At 46.8% G+C, this 17,205-nt stretch overlaps 1 protein-coding gene across 1 annotated transcript in view; it reads right to left on the bottom strand.

Annotated features, from left to right (window-relative positions):
• Positions 1-963: 963 nt before the first annotated feature.
• Positions 964-17,205, bottom strand: part of LOC144102132 (crustacean hyperglycemic hormone-like) — a 133,957-nt gene continuing 117,715 nt past the window's right edge. Inside the window, exon 3 of the mRNA XM_077635432.1 lies at positions 964-1,153. Coding sequence (XP_077491558.1) covers positions 1,048-1,153 — 106 coding nt within the window. The 3' untranslated portion in view covers positions 964-1,047. The remainder of the gene's footprint in view (positions 1,154-17,205) is intronic.

The raw sequence follows: 17,205 nt of genomic DNA, 5'->3' as shown, positions 1-17,205 counted from the left end.
GCTTCTTTGTTGTTGTTGTTATTCTCATATTGTGGCACATGCCCACATAAGGGGATTGGCCAAGAGTTGAGGGGGAGGGGGGGGGGCATGGAGAGTTTTTCAGGGAAATATTTCCTGGACGAAAATAAAATGTACTCAAGTAACACTTGTTGCTGGGATAGTTTGTGCATAGTTCTATGTACAAACGTTAGCGCAAAATAAGACACATAAGAAGCTAAAAAGACACTCAAAATAAGCAACAGAAGAAGCGCGTTCTCTTGTCCACCTTTCTCGTGAATGTGACTTATTTTGCGCTAACGTTTGTACATAGAACATAAAATGAATGGTAAGGAAGGAAGAAGATTGGTTTAGGGGGGTTTAACGTCCCAAAGCGGCTCAGGCTATGAGGGACACCGTAGTGATGGGCTCCAGAAATTTCGACCACCTGGGGTTCTTTTTTACGTGCACTGACATCGCACAGCAAACGGGACTCTAGAACTTCGCTTCCATCGAAATTCGACCGCTGCGGCCGGAAGAAGTAAACAAAAAGGAACTCTTGGCGTTCCTACTTCATCGTCGTCCCGCTTGACATGGCGCATGTAAAAGCTGTGGCAGCTTTGTTTCGCCGGCGCGCCAGCAGCTGCTCCGCACCACGTGGCTGGTCAATTGATCAACCAGGTGACGAACCGCGTGATCAGCCACGGCGCCGCGCCGCCGGCAGCTGCTCCGCACCACGTGACAGAGTGGTGGCGCAGCCACCGCCATGGCACCGCCACGCTGAAAGCTCGAAATGCTACCGTAATGTAGCTATCGCTACAAAAAAGCGGCGATGGCATAGTGATCTAATGCATTGGCCAGCGAGGCTGATCTGTTAGTCGCCCCGGCTTCGAAACCCACTCGCGGTTGTAAAGTGTTTTATTTTCAGCCTTAAGCATATTTCAGACAAAGATCGGAGAAATCCGTGGGTAGGAGGGGTGGTGACTTTTATTTTACAGCATTAAAAAACACTTCCCTGTATCGCTCTGAGGCGTCCGTATAGCGATGGTATGTCGGTTGCTTAGAAGCGGATCATCCGTGGAGGTAGTCTATTATGTTTCGAAACTGGGGCATCTTGCTGCTGAGTCTAAGGAGGGCGACGCAGTCTTCGAAGTCTTCGTTCTTGTAGCAGTTGTGCCTGTTCGAGCGGGAGGAGAAAGATAAACAGCGCGCTTAGGGGCGTCAGTCGGCTTCCTCACGCCCCATCAGGGGAGTCCCAGGGCTGTCCAGGTTGCCAACCACGTACTCGGCCGGACCGGACGCGAGGGCCAACCGTGCATGGTCCAGCACGCGATAACATTCACACAGTGGCCAAAAGGCAGATGACAGACCGGGCCTGAAGAGGTGCGCTCCCGAGCCTGCGGTTCTGTGATATGCTCGTACCATGCTAACTCCTATCTTTTCCCAAAAATGATTTATGAACTGCGGGATGAGCCTACATTTCGGAGATAGTGAAATGCCGTACCGGCTTAGTCTTGCTAAAGAAGATAGTCGCGATTAACCTGTGGACGCGCACCTGGCGCCTTGGACATTGTCAGCCTTGCACTGAATCCCTTTATTCCGGATCGTTTATCCATCTAATTCAGCGGGGGCCTACAGAACACTGCCACTGCCCTCAGTGGCGCCTTGCAGCTAGTCGCGTGGTCAGTCGGCTAAACGCTGCTCGCTTGAAAACGTGTATAGTGAGCTTGTGTGCCACTTTTCTCGATGGCTACAAGCGAATTAGCCATGCGCGCGGCCTTTCACTTTGCTACGCTCCAGAATTAAAAATATGCCGGCGAAATCCTCACTCTGCCGCCTAACAAAATTTCTCGCCTACTCCAGAACGCGCACCTGGCACCGACATCACAGACCAGAAGTGAGACGTCACGTGACGCGGAGTACGCGGGCAAATAGAGGAGTGGTCCGCCGTCTGGGTAAACCTTTAGCCACCCTCATATACCGCGCTCAGCAGAATTTTATATATACCACCAAAAGGTAAGTAGGAACTCAACTTAAGAAATATGCCTGCCCAGTGAATAACTTAGGACACGCCTTGTTTGTATACCGGGTGTTTTTTTTAACTGTTTACAGATCGTTATTTTAAACCCTGCGAAGAGATACGTCAATGCGGTCTGTGCAGGAAGGCAGTCATTATGTACGTGATAGCGATCAGTGAGAGAACGATTCATTAACTAAAACTAACAAATCAACTTTTCACTGTTCATTTAGGGGCCAACATAATATAAAGAATTTGAAGGCTGTCAACATAAAAGCTGAGTCTAGTTTATAAATTTTATTTATCAGCAATGTAGCTCGATGGCAATGCCACCTTGCTTGGGGTACATAAAAAAATGTAAGTATCATGCCTGGTCCCCAAAATAAAGCAATTAGACTGATCGCTGGTGCATCTTACACTGCCCACACGGGCACTTTATTTCCCCAATATAGGATTCACCGTGTGCATACCACGATTGAGTATCGCTTGTTGCGCTGCCTTGTACGATCGTTTCGGAGCGCCTTCCGCCACGTCCGCTTCGCGAGCGGTCCGCCAGTTTTCGGCCGCCAGGCGGACGTGAGGCGGAAAGGTGTTGTACGATCACTTTGGCGCTTGCGAGCGAGGCGGATGGTCCCAGCTTTCCGATTGGCGCGCCCGGCAGTGCCTGCCGTCTAATCGCGTGCGGCGGTACAGGCATGCATGCCTGTAGCAAAACACGCAGATATCTTGCAGTAGGAATAGCCCGTATTAATTGCGGCGTACTCGAGACATCCGTTCCGTCAACGCTTTTTTTTTTTGCCGCAGGATTTTCGTCGAAGGTACAATCGTGGTCGGCTGTGATATGTGTGGGAAACGACATGTGGACTATTTATATCCAAGAGACCGAAAAATATCGCGATCGCGAACTCCTTCTCGTTCGTCGCGATGTTTTCACAACGGTCGACGATTTGCCAAAATAACAGAAGGCTGCCCCCTCTGAAAGTTAGGCTACCCTCAGGATTTCAGTACAACGACGCTCTAGTGCTGTTTGTTTAAGTTCATAACAAGCTCTAGGATAGATGAATGTCCAAAAAAGTATCCTTACTGAGAATCGTTGGCCAATGCCAAGGTGCTGGTTGAAGTGATAACTACGATACAAGCAAATTTCAGCCGCCTGCTGCTGCTGCTGCTTCGTGCGGCTCGCCTGACGTCTGCTAGATCCGCGTCCGAAGGCGTCGCGGAAATCTAGGATCACTTTATTTTATTATGGGACAGGTTGGCAGTAAAGGGGTGACTAGAGAAGAATCTTTATTTCGGCGCTGGCTAGTTCCAAAGCGCCCTGAGCTGCGGCATCGATGCGAAACCAGCTAGGCTTAGCGACGAGCACGGCAGCCGGGAAGCAGCGCAGTTCGTCGCACTGGCGCTCCCGCAGGCGGCGTCGTTGACGAAAGCGCGGCTGTTGCGCAGGCATGCTGTCGTTGCTCGAATATAGCAGGCGGCCTTTCTGATAGCCTGGCTGTTTTGTCTTTTTTGGTGCGAACGTGGTGTCTCCCCTCGTGTCCGTGTTCGTCTTGCGCTGTGAATGTTAGCATGAAGTACCAACTCGCCCAGCAACTGATTTTAAGCAAGTTCATTTTTTCTCAGGGCTCTGTCACTCTCAGCGACCAATGTCGCATTGTATCTTTGGTAGCGGTGGCCTCATGCAAGGCCAGGTCACTCGGTTTCTGCATCCGCCACAGGGTAACCCCTCCCGATCTTGTGGCACAGTTCGGCGTCTTGGCACCGCCAAGTAACCACAGCACAAGGATGTGCAAACTCTTGCGCTCAGAATGGCAACGACAAGCCCGTCTCCTCAAAGACCATCTTCGGTTGTGGTCTGCCTCAGGCGTGAGCCCTGCGAGCGCTGCTTTCCGTTGGCGGAGACTCTCCCTCGAAGTTGACAGGACAACGGAATTTCTATGGCAACAAGCGCTTCCTTAGCTTCGCAGGATGCTTCCACCAAGGGTGCCGGTTCACGGGAATACTGTCCACATCGTCGGTAATATCAAGCTACCGTCTTATGTGCGACAAGTGCTCAGCTGCGGACCCAAGTTCGCTGTGGAGCCAAGGAAGACAACCGCGGAACGTTTGGCCATGGTGAGGCAGGTGTCAAGTCTTGCCTCTGGGTCGGAGAATGGGAGATGCCTCTCGGAGGGTGTAGATGTTATATCTCGGTGTAAAATCCAGCCTCATAGACTGCCCATCCAGAGAACTGTCTCTTTTTTGCGGGATAATTCCTTAGCACTCCTTACCGCCGACAAGGAAGGGGGCTTTGTGGTGCTTTCGGAGGTCATGTATAAAGCGAAAGCAGAGGAAGCTGTGTACTCGGTGTTCGATACAAGAAATGACGTACGTCTAGAGCGTGTAAAGAGTGCGGCAAAAAGGTTATGCAGCTCCATGAATTTGGATAAGCTTGTTAAATCCATAGACAAGGCGGAAAAGGTAAGCTTGGACCTTTTCTTTGCTGCAAAAACTCATAAAGTGGACTGCCCTCTGCGGGTAATTATCTCTGAAAATGGAACTTGGCAGAAATCGCTTGCAAGGTTTCTGCAGCAAAATTTAAATTCTCTTACCGTTGACGACCCTTTCAAGGTGAAGAACTCTGACGAGGTGATCCGATTTCTTAAGGACATGCCCAAGGCGAACCTGTCGGCTTTCTCAGTCGACATTAAAGACCTTTATTATTCGATCCCGCAGGATAGCCTACTGACCAGTGTAAGGAACTGCATAGACAGACATGGGGTGATTCCGTTTCAAAACAGTGGTGGTTTATCTGTCGATAATTTCCTGGAATTGCTTTCAACTTACCTTAAGTCAACATTCGCAGTTTAGGAAGGCACCATCGTCACTCAAAAAAACGGAATATGCATTGGCTCCTGCGTTGCTCCGGTTTTGAGCGCCATTTTTCTAGCGGAGCGGGACCGAGAATTGAAGCGTAGAAGTGAAGGGTCCAGTGTTGTTGGCATCTTCAGATATGTGGATGATTTTCTCGTTTTCACCGGCACAGAAGATATGTCCAATCAGGCAAACTTGTCTAGTGTTCTGTCTTTGTTTTCTGAATGCCTTCAACCACTAATCTTGACGCATGAACTGGCTGTGAACAGATTCATCATATTTCTTGACTTGGGTATTTATTTTTCTGCTAACCATGTGTGCTGGGCTTATGAACCGCGAGGAAACAAACCTGTTCTTCCTTTTGGTTCAGCCCACTCAAAACTAGTGAAACGTGCGATTGTTAAGTCATGCTTTTGCAGTGCTCTCGAGAAATCGTGCGAGCATAGACTGGAGTCTGCGTTCCTTAACCAGGTGACCAGGTTGAACAGCTCTGGCTATCCAAGCACACTCTTGTTAGCGGTTGCAGAGCGCTTGCTCAAAGAGAGCAGGGAAGTGGTTCGTAACCAGGACGGAGCTGACAGAGATTGGAGAAAGAATATGACGGTATTGCCGTACATGCACACCATCGCCCACCAGCTCAAAAAAATAGGAAAAAGAGCAGGAGTTCATGTGGTCTTTTCCGCACCTGAGAAACTCTCTAAACTATGCAAAAAGGTGAATTCCGCCGTCTCTGTCAGCAACTCCTGCGCTGCTAGGCACAGGCAGCCATTTGTGACGGTGCGCGAGAAACGTGGTGTACTCGATTCCATTGCCCTGCGGACGAGCCTACATTGGCCAAACAGGCAGGTGCCTCAACGAGAGGCTCATGGAACATAACAACAGCTTCATCGGGGCATCTCGTCATCTCGGCATACACTGCCGTGATTGCCAACAGTGCAAGGAACGTGGTCCTTCTTTGGGAGGAACCACCATCCTTCACAAGTACATAAGCAAAACAGCCAGGGAGATTGCTGAGGCTGCAGAGATTGCAAAAAAAAGGGATCACTGTGTCAGCACTCCATCATTGCTGTTAAGTGATAAGGAGCGTCATATCTTGCGAATTTCGGAATGAGTATTATGGCTTCGACGTTCTTGTGCGCGTACTGCTTTTTAGGTTTTTTAGCTTTTTGTTGTTTCCTTTTTTGTCGTGTGCAGAAAATGATGTGTTCGCTTGCGATGTGGCGCCGCTACCAGATGCTCATGAATGATTGTACCTTTTCGTTGCTGCGCATGTCCGCTGTACACCATATATAGTCGCTCGCACAGCAATAAACTTTTGTTGAAGTCGGCGCTTTGTGGTGTCTCCCCTCGTGTCCATGTTCGTCTTGCGCTGTGAATGTTAGCAAGTAAACCGAGCCTGCTCGCCGGCAGGCCAGCCTGGATCCCGTCCGCCGCCGTAATAAAAATCAGCTTAAGATTGTTTTTGACGTAAGCAGTAAACGCTGAGACAGAGAAATGTGCCAAATGTATCATTCCTGAGGATCGTTGATCAACACCGAGTTGCTGGCAAAAGCAACAACTCATACGAGCAAAATTTCTCGCCAGAATCGCCTCGCAAGCTGCCGCTGGCCCGTCGTTTCGGTCCAGCTCGCCTGTCGCCCGCAGCGGTCCGCTGGGTCCGCAGCCGAATGTGTCGTGGAAATTGACCATAATTTTAGTTTATGGTGAGATTATACTGTTAACAGCAAAGGGATATTAAGAGATATTACAGCGCAGGCTACTCGCGAAGCGGCGCGTGCTGCGCCAGGCAGCAGCGCAGTTCGTCGCCTGGCGCGACCGCAGGCGGTGCCGTTGCCGAAATACCGCTACTAGCGCAAGCATGCTTTGTCGCTACTCGTGTATAGCAGGCGGTCTTTCTGATAATATGGCTATTTTGTCTTTTATGGTGCGAACTTCAACACCAAGCCAAGCAGTAATCAGACCGCTGCAAGTGGCAAAGCGCACGTTTTGAGCTCGAGTGCTTGAGTCGAGCGGCGCAGCGATGCTTGCTGCTCTGTGTGTCCCTGCTTGCAGTGGGGCTCCAATTCGCAAGCAGCGACCGGTGCAGCGCGCCGGCCGAGTTTTCGCACATGGGTCGCCTGCTTTTTACTTCAGTCGCGAGTGTCACACTGCTGAGTGCTTCTTATCAGCACCTCTGAATACAACGAAATGCTCTGTTCTCCATTGTATTGTGGGTATAGCAATAGTTTCGCATTTCAGAGGTTCCTAATTCGAATCCGCGTGATCGGGTATTTTTTTCTTCTTTTTATTATTTTAGTTTTAAATAATCTCCCCCGTCTTGTTTACCCGCGAGCGACTGGATTTATTTTTCGAGCCATGCCTTTCTGACCCAGCAATAAGTGCTGCTCAGTACTAGGCTGCACTCAATCTAGGTTCATAATCACGAGTGTTAAGAGTTTGTTTTACTAAGGTGGGATTTATTTAAAAGAGTTAAAAGTAAAGCGTCCCAGCCCATGAATTTCGCATAGCAGGAAATGACAAAAGGAGAGTGAGAACGAGAAAGGGCGAAGTTGGCGGGAGGTCTCGCACGTTGTCTCGCTAGTGTGACATGGGAGTTGGCGAACCATCGGCCAACTGCCGTCTTGTGGGAGACGTGGTGCCGACGTCGACAGTCGACCGACTGTTTTCATCGGCGCAGTGTGACATAGAGCCAGACATCACGATGACATGGTTTTGGCAGACCGAATCGGGCGACTGTTGGCCTGTCTTTTGCATAGTTGTCATTTTAATATGTAAACAACCCCCGCCCCCCCCCCCCCCCAACTACCTACAGCCAGCTGACTGCTAATGCAAAAGACATGCTTATCTATTCAATATATAAGTTGTGTGTGTGTGTGTGTGCCTGAATTGTGTATGCATTAAAAATTCACATTTTAGCACACTGCTGTCAAATGCAAAATGCAAATGAACATGAGAAATTATGACTCTCCAAGTTGTTTGGAATAGCTAGGTAAAATCAGTTCTAATTAAAGCAGTTCTACATTTTACAGAACACTGACAATGTAACAATAGTGACTTATTTTGTTGTTTTTCAGTCCATTATTAAAGCCAAAATAGAAATAGCACTGTGTAGCTGCAAAGGGGCTTAGACATGCATCACTTGGCTGTAGTGCAAGGTGCTTTGTTCTCCACAGAGACTGCGCGCCATCAGTCCATCACCGTTGCACAAGTCAGACTACAGCCCTGAAAACAAGTATGGGAAGTTCTGCTGAAGAACATGTCATTGTTGCCATGTACAAAATTAGCTGGTATATACTCTGTGCAACTCCAAAGCATTCTCAAATGTCGCTCTGAGTGGAAAGCAATGTGGGTGCCTTTGTATTGCATAAAAGTCTACACATGTCTTTCTATTACTATAAACATAATGAGATGTGGGAGCCAGTAAAGTGGATTACAGGTAGAGGAAATACAAGAACCAATTTGGAGGGTTTACACTGCAATGGCTCCTGGCTTAGGCTGGGAAAGAATACTTTGTACAGTCAGGGAAACAGGATACAATGACCCTATAATCTGCTTATCTCGAGTAAACACCAACAACTCAAGCAGAATTTGTAAACTTGGATTTCCAGTATGAGGTCTATGATGTTGCACAATAAAATGAAATAGAAATTGAGCCATTTAAGTATGTGACAGGCATATAAGTGTACGTTCTCTGATACAACTTTAAAGCAATGTTTAAGAGTTATTTTCACTCATTAGTAAAATGTAGACTGATTGAATGTAAAAGTGACCAGTTCACAATCCAGCTAGCAAAGGTGACCATCGCTTACTGTTAACTCATGTTTATACCACTCAACATGTGTTGAATTTTAGAGTGTGCTATTAGTTGCCGACTATCAACATTTTCAGCAAAATATACCTATTTCCCTGTCAGTCTGGTTTTCAATTAATTGAGGCATGGATAGGCATTAGAAACTTGGAAAAGACCAATTTGAAGTTAGGCCAAAGAAAGCCGAAAAAAAAAACCAGAAAAGCAGTGATGACTTTTGTCTTTACTGGTGTCTCTTTGCTGCAAATTGAAGTTGTCAGCTTTTGTGTTCAAGATGAATCAACAGCCCTGTTAACACTATACTGAATATATAAAAGTCACATGCATAAACATGCATTCGTAGCATTCTCACTGAGCCATGTTATGAAGGCGGTGTGTTGCTTAGCTGAAGAGACGATAAGAGAGAGAAACCAAAAAAAATCTGACACAGATAGGCACAATAATGCATGCTTAGCTTTTGAGTGCACAGGTTGTTGGCTAGCCCTAGCTTGTGCACAGTGTGAAAGTTAGCGTAAATGCAACTGTATGCCGTCCGACAAAACTATTGTGTAAATGTTCCCCAATATTACTTGAAATAGATTGTGAGGAAAGTTCTTACGCGTAAGAGAACATTCCACTGGCTTGCCGAGCTGAGCAAGCGACTAAGCACTTCATTAGAACAATTTATTTTGACATTTATTATACCTAAACAGTACTAAATGACAATATTTGAGTGGTCAGCTTTGTGTAGAAGTAATCAACCATTAGCATCCAAGCACAGCCATAGGCCTACAAAGGAAAGCTTTGTAGCTCTTCTTTGTAGCCTTAGGGCTGCACTTGGGTGGGCATTAATGAGTATTTACTCCCTTATTACAAATATTCTCTGCCTTGAGGGAATTACTTTCATTAGTGGACGAGCATCATCATTTATTGCGTGCATTTCTGCAGTGACTAGCTCAAGGGACAAGAGGTTAGTAAGCCCTGTAAGGTGGAAGGCCATTCCAGCCTTTAGTGGCAAAAACAAAAATCAATATTGAAATGCAGTGGCATGAGCTAACTAGGCACAACAGTACTAGTGCGGCTAGTGCAGAAGGAAACATGAGTCAGAACAGATTAGTTGGTTATGTGACAGTAAAGAGTGAAAAAAAACCCTGCAGTTTCTGCACGGCATGAAGAAATTTGAAGATTCACCTTTGGTGCTGTGAAACTGGAGCTTCAACAATAGTCTGAGAAAATAAAACAAGGGCTCAGGTCTGAACTCATTCTAGGATTTTAGTTAAGTTCGGTTTGTGCCATGCACCATTAGAACGCCCAAGGTGATGCTACACAGAGGATCTGAACGCAAGTAACTTGGAAGACGGCAATGCTAAGTACATGTTATGGTGTAAATATCCCAGGCTGTGGGAGGGCGTACAAGCATTATGAGGTAAGACCATGCGAGCCATGTGAATAGCTGAGTGTTTCAACCAGTATCCAGTGAATATACCTTTCTCGGTAAGGCCTTATAAGTAGGCAAAATGTAGTTTTGCTTACAATAAAAAAAATTATGAGTGCATTCTTAGTAACATTAGCAAACAGACCATTCTAGAGCATGCAGAATGTTGTTTTGGAGAACTAAAACATGGGTATTGATTGCAAGATGGCAGACCCCTTAATATAGCCATCAATGAAGGCATGTAACAAAACACTGAAAGGAAAGCCATAATGTAGGTAGTAAGAAGCTGAGGCTCAAGGGCAATGCCTTGGGGGACATCCAAGACGGCAGGAAAGGGCAGGATGCTTAAGAATTGGCAAGGAAAATCTGCCGACGGCTGCCTTGGATCCAGTTTAGAGCGATTGGATACAAGTTAAAGCACGACGAAAATGCCATACATAAATAAGCGAATCACATGCTTTTTGAAAGCCAAGAAGAAAAGCATCGAGGGGGATATTGCAGTCAAGGTGCATGTCGTGAAGAACAAGAGCAAGTTGGCTATTGCAGGAATGTTTTCTAAAAGCTTGCCAATTTGGATGAAACAACTTATTGGGCCAAAACAATCTAGCAGGGCAAGAGTACAAAATGTGTTTGGTGATTTGCAGCACATGCCAATGGCATAAAAAGGCCATAGGTGCTGGGAAATGATGGGTAAGAAACATAGAGGGGCCGAACTATGATGAGGCAGGAAGCTATCTGCACATTATGCACTAGATATGCGTACACCGTGCTTCCTGTCCTGTTGATGTTTGCTACAAATTTCACAAAACTTGGTACGAGTTTACTGTCGGGTGAGCCGGCGGTAAGTTTGCATGTTGAAACTGCGCTAAGGGACGAAGACAACAGAGCAAGAATTGTTACTATGTGCAGTGGTGCTGTTTTCCGTCGACTTTGTTACTAACATACCTTTACCAGCTCTACAGGGCTCATTCTGCAGTTTTAAGTGGTGTCAGGTAAAGCCAATCGCTATTCTTCAACCAACAAACTACTGTGCCATACAACACATCCTTCTAATCATCTTCATAATTTGCAAGATAAATGTACTTCTTTAGTCTCGTATTCAAAATAACACAGATTAATTGCTTGTGTCATCATCAGAATTAAAAAAATTAACCATACTTTCACATATACAGCCATTCCTCATTAGTGCAGTCCTCGTTAATATGGACTCAAACTATTAGCAGTTTTTCTGGGAAAAAAACTTTTTTCATTTTACTTAAGCTTTGCTAACATAGAAACTTGCTGATCATAGTGGACAGAGTGAAAATGCGTACGGCCCATTGTCGCTTGTGTTCTTGTCCCATTAATGTGCAGAGGGGAAAGACTTAAAACTTTAGATTTGAGCAGATAAATCGAACGCTGCCTGAATCATATACCTTTCTTGCACACTGGAATTGCCATCATAATGCTTGCCCCACTGTCTGCACAGACTGTTATGCTAACCCGTAGACTGCCAGGCACACTGATTTCTAACCAGCTTAGGGCTCATTCACACTTGAGAGTCGCAGAGGTCGCGCGACCAGCAGTCGCCTGCGACTACACCGAAGTTCGACAACACCGATGTTCACACTTGGAAAGGCGACCTGCGGGTCGCCTTCTCGTTTGAAAAGAGAACTCTTGGGAATGACGCCGTTCGCGCGCTTTCGAGAGTTTCGTCTGCTTTGGCCGCGTCTCCTGCGCTCGCGCTTGGCACTCGAAAGTGCTCTGGTCACTCGATATTAGCAATTGGCTGCGACGACCTGAGCGGAGAGGAGGATATAGCGGCAATGTGCACCGCGGCCGTACAAGCGGCCTGCCAGCCAGCCTGAATGCCGGCCGCTAGCATCAGAAAAATGCGCTAGTATGTTGTTTGTTCGCGTTCATACCATGCTCTGGGAAGTCGAAATTCAAAAATGAATCAGTTTTGAAGGTCGTTGGCCAATACCGAGCTGCTGGATACAAGCAAATTTCTTCTCATAACCGCTTTGCTGCTGTTGCCCAAAGCGGCTCGATCGCCTGGCGTCTGTTTCTCCGCTCCTGAAGGCGTCGCGGAAATCGAGCATATTTTTATATTATCATGAGACGGGGTTCACAATAAATCCGTAGCGAAAGTAGCATCTTGGTTACAGCGCTGGTCAGTTCCGAAACGCCCTCTGCTGCGGCATCGATGTGAAACCGGCTAGGCTTAGTGACGAATACGGCAGCTCGGCGCACCCGCGAGCGGCGTCGTTGCCGAAAGGTCGGATCGCTCGCTGATTGGTTCAGCGGTTTGCGACTCGCAGTCGCGAGGCTGCAAAATCGAGCAGCGAGCGACCGGCCCGCGACTGTCGCTTTTTGACCAACGCGACCGTTTGCGACTGTCGCATTTCGACCAAAACGGTCGCGCGACCTCTGCGACTCTCAAGTGTGAATGGGCCCTTATACACTTTCTGGTTGCCAAAGAGCTTCTCTTTCTAATGTAAAAATCACTGTCAGGGCTCGGCGACTCACATCCTGGCTTGGATTGCTCATTGCACAAAATTAAATAACCTGCTTAAAATTAAAACAGAATCGCTTGCTTATATTATAACCTCACATATGCCTCCCCGCAGCCCGCAATGCTAGGTTAGCACCTTTTATACTGAGTACACCGCAGAAGAAAAGAAAAATGCAACACTCCTGATTCAGGCATGCTCAGCGGGCAAGAACAAAACTAGGCGCCGGTGCAAAGCGGGGAATCTGCTAATGCAAGCAACAGCCATTTCATTCAAGTAAAGGAACGGGTTCAAATTACATGTGGTCTTTGCCTTGGCAGGTCAATGGTTCCATTGATACTACAGGACTCTCAGAAACAGGGCAACGTCGGTATTGCAGAACCAACCATCATGCAACAATGCTTAGCACATTTCAAAGAACTGAAACAAGCCTTGTTATTGTAGCTTTGAATCTGGGCAGGAATGGTACTGTCGTGACCACACAAATGTAAAAGGATAAGTGGGCCAGGAAACCTAGCCGATCACTGGGGAAGGTGCAAATATGCGTCTATATGTCAGCAAATAAATTTTTGTTAGTGTAAAATGTAAGGATTAAGGAAATCTGGGAAGCGTTCTACACTGTCGATACACAGCTGATTGTGCTCGTCATCGCCGTCACTCAGCAGACAAGTAATCATGTCCGTAGCAAGCAGTCACAGACAAATGAAGGTAGCAGGGTGCATGTGCATTCGGACATCTCCTTCTCAAGGCTTCGAAATTGTGTTGTTAAACAAACTGGTGTGGCTGTCCCAGCGAGTGCTGCTGAATAACTACTTAACACCAGCAAAGCAGAGTTCACGAGCTGCTCTGGAACAATAGCATTGTGCACACATCCACTTTCATACTGCTGATCTTCTGATCGAATGGACCGTGAGCAAAATCAACAACAAACATTGTCACGGTTCATGAGGCGCTTCAAGATCACCGAATTTTTCTGATTGCAGTGGAAACCAAGATTCCACTTCAACTTCACCTTGCCAAGAATTTGACAAAGCAAAAAGAGAAAAAAAGCCATGGGAAAGATTTTCCTAATATATATATATATATATATATATATATATTCATCAAGACTAGTTATGCCCAACTTGTTCTGTGGACAGTTTTTACCCCATAAGCTGTTGCCACAGTTATTAGACAGTTTTAGCTGTGCGTACGCAAAGAGTTAGCGTACGCGAGGAGTTTGCGGGGACGGTAGTGCGCATGCCCAGAACGCAAGCGCAAGCCTTGCGTCTTGCGTACGCTAGCCAGCAGAGTTTGCGTTGCGGCGCTTGCGTGGCTTGCGTACGCTAACTTTGACAAGATGGCGGCGCCCTGCTCGCCCGCTTCGGAATAAATACATGTCGCCGCTGGATTCTCCGACGCAATAGCTCGCTAAAATGGTAGCGGTTCGCTTTTATTTCGCCTAATCTTGCCCACACGTAGCGGTATAAGCGATAACTAGCCCCTGTTTTTCAGATAATTTGGCGATCTTCAAGCTCCTAGGCCTAACTATATTCAGTGTGTTTTCCTCGTAGCAACGACACCTGGCGAAGCAGTTTTCTAACTTTTAGCCAGATCTTGCATTTTCTTCGGTTTGCATAGTTTTTCTTCTTGGAACAAAAAAGGCTCCCAATGCACTCACAGTAGTTATCAGTAATCACGGATGAAATTTTCTTCAACCGAGGGTTGATGTGGTTTGACTTCTTGTCACTAGATGGCGCCACGTGCGCCTGAGGGACGCTACGGCACGGTCAGCTAAAACTATACTTCGGAGCGGACAGCGTAACGCACGCAGCGCCGTAGCTCTTTGCGTACGCAAGCACTTGCGTTCGCACAGCTTAAACTGTCTATTATTTTTTTGCGCAACAGAGTGGATGCACATTGAAAAGTAGTCTCATGAGTTAACACATATCAGAGATTCTACACTGTGAACTAGCCGTGATTTAAATGCGGCGATGATTCTTGTTTGTAATCGCGTAATACCATGTTGTCACAGCCTAAATTGAAGTGGCTAGAAGAAGTGTTCAGTCACCCATGCATCGCGCAAATATTTATTGCAGACAAATGTCTGCACAGCGGGCAGGAAATAAAAAGAAATGACGCCCTCGAAAATACATCTGCACTGCACACACATGTTTCACAAAAGTTACACAGTCGGCCGGCCACTCATAACCCGAGCACCCATAATCACAAAATGTATTGAATGGAGCACCAAGACGCAAAAGGATGGCCGCGTTGCTTTTGTAGCCGCAGAAAACAGTCCGACGGCCGTGCAGCCAAGATCGTGCCACATCGCACATACGGCAGTACTCGATCACAGTGCCCGCACGAATCGCGATCAAAATGGTAATGGATACGTAGCAGAAATAACGTCGTGTGGTAGCGATCACCGAAACCATCCCAACGAATGCGACTAGCTGCGCAACGCCACGATCATTTCAGCATTCGGAAAGCACGGCGTCCGTCGTGAGCTTTCGCAGGTACACATTTCCCTGCCTTGACGTAAAAGCACTCGCTCCGATGGCAATCGCGTTCACTACGCGGACACTTGTCACTGTGCTATGCAGCTCATGCACGCACAAGAAATTGACCGTGAGCAGCTGTTACTCGCCGCTGTCCGTGATGATACTCGCAGGAATTACAAACGCGTGCAACAACCACAAACAGCTCCATATAAACACTTCGTGACACCGCCACTGCACATGTCTCGCATCGGTTCGAAGAGGCGCTCTGTCAACTCCGTCAGCGTAGATGATTACTGCTGAACGCGGCGAAGTTTGCAGTCGCTCTGAACACTGGTAATATCAAGATGTGGCCAATATAACACGCTTCGCGGCATCGCTGCCACTGCCCAGGCCGCGCTCCCCAGTTCAGTCGACGGATGGCCATCTTGCCCCGGCAGGGCAGAACCGAGGCGGAGGGCGGAGGGGCTCGAGACGTCACGGGAAAAGCAGCCAATAGCTGCAATCCGGTCCCCGGCCGGATGCGCTCGTCCGCCAGAAAGTTAAAGTTGACCAACTTTCCATCCGTTCGCCGAACGAGGCGGATCCGCCAGGCCCGCTCGCGAAGCGGACGAGGCGAAAGGCGCTCCGAAACGATCGTACAACGGCCCTTAGGTTCTCACCACAATGCTCATCCGACTTCCTCAAGAATCTTGCTCGACTTAAGCCATTTGAGAAGCGATTTCATAGCAGAAGCAAACAAACAGAAGCAAACACGGAAACCAGAGCCTTCGTGTAGTTTTATCGTACACACTAAATCATCCCAGCATAAACAACCCAAACATCCTTACCGCCCCTATTAACGACTATAAGATATATTTCATCAATACCGCGCACACTTTCTGTTCTTTCCCTAGGTAAGCTTTGTCATGAGTACCTACTATTTTTTTAGATTCAGCCACGTTACCAACGTTATTTACTGTCTTCATGCTAGTTTGTTTGTTCCATGGGTGCAAGTATTTCTCCTGTTTTTACTGTTTTCCATATTACATAACATCATTCACAACTTCATAACTTCACACACTTTCTGTTCTTTGCCTAGGTAAGCATTGTCATGAGTACCACCTAATTTTTTAGATTCAGCCACGTTGCCAACATTATTTACTGTCTTCCTTTTAGTTTGTTTGTTTCATGAGTGCAAGTATTTCTCCTGTTTTTGCTCTTTTTGATATCACATAACTTCATTCCAAACTTCATAACTTAGTCTTGCATATTTTACCGCCCCCATTAATGACTTAAAGATATATTTCATCAATGCCGCACACTCTTTCTGTTCTTTGCCTAGGTAAGTTATGTCATGAGTACCCACTATTTTTTTAGATTCAGCCACGTTGGCAACGTTATTTACTGTCTTCATTGCAGTTTGTTTGTTTCATGAGTGCAAGTATTTCTCCTGTTTTGGCTCTTTTCTATATTACATATCTTCATTCACCTCTTCATAACTTCCGATTACATAACTTACCGCCCACATTAATGTCTTTAAGATATATTTCATCATTGCCGCACAATCTTTCTGTTCTTTGCATAGGTAAGCTTTGTCATGAGTACCCACTATTTTTTAGATTCAGCCACGTTGCCAACGGTATTTACTGTATTCATTGTAGTTGGTTTGTTTCATGAGGGCAAGTATTCCTCCTGTTTTTGCTGTTTTCCATATTACATAGCTTCATTCTCTATATGTGTGTTTCTCTCGAGTGTGTCGCGCAATACTACGCCCCATTGCATGCATAATCCATAGATACGTTTAAACGTCGCCTTCACGCGCAAATACTCACGCTTAATAGGACAAGCGGACTTCCCGGACTGCACCACGTGTGGCGTGCAAGAGACTATAGAACATGTTTTAGTGGTGTGTCCAGCATATGCACGCGAAAGACTCGTGCTCGCATCTGCTTTGAAGTCTATGGACACAAGGCCCCTCTCGGAGGATTTAATCCTAGGCGCTTGACCAGATTGTTTGAAAACCGTACAGGCAACGCGAGCACTCTCACGCTTTTTAAGCGACACGGACCTTGCCTCGCGTTTGTGATGTTAGAAAGTGCAGTTGTTTCTTTGTTTTTATGTATTTTTTATCTGCCTTCTCCCATCATCATCATCATCCCCCATCGTGACCCTCTTTTTTCTCC

The sequence above is a fragment of the Amblyomma americanum genome, chromosome 8, assembly GCF_052857255.1.
Source record: "Amblyomma americanum isolate KBUSLIRL-KWMA chromosome 8, ASM5285725v1, whole genome shotgun sequence".
Lineage (NCBI taxonomy): Eukaryota > Metazoa > Arthropoda > Arachnida > Ixodida > Ixodidae > Amblyomma > Amblyomma americanum.
The sequence above is the reverse complement of the archived record's forward strand: the minus strand, read 5'-3'. Positions and strand labels throughout refer to the sequence as shown.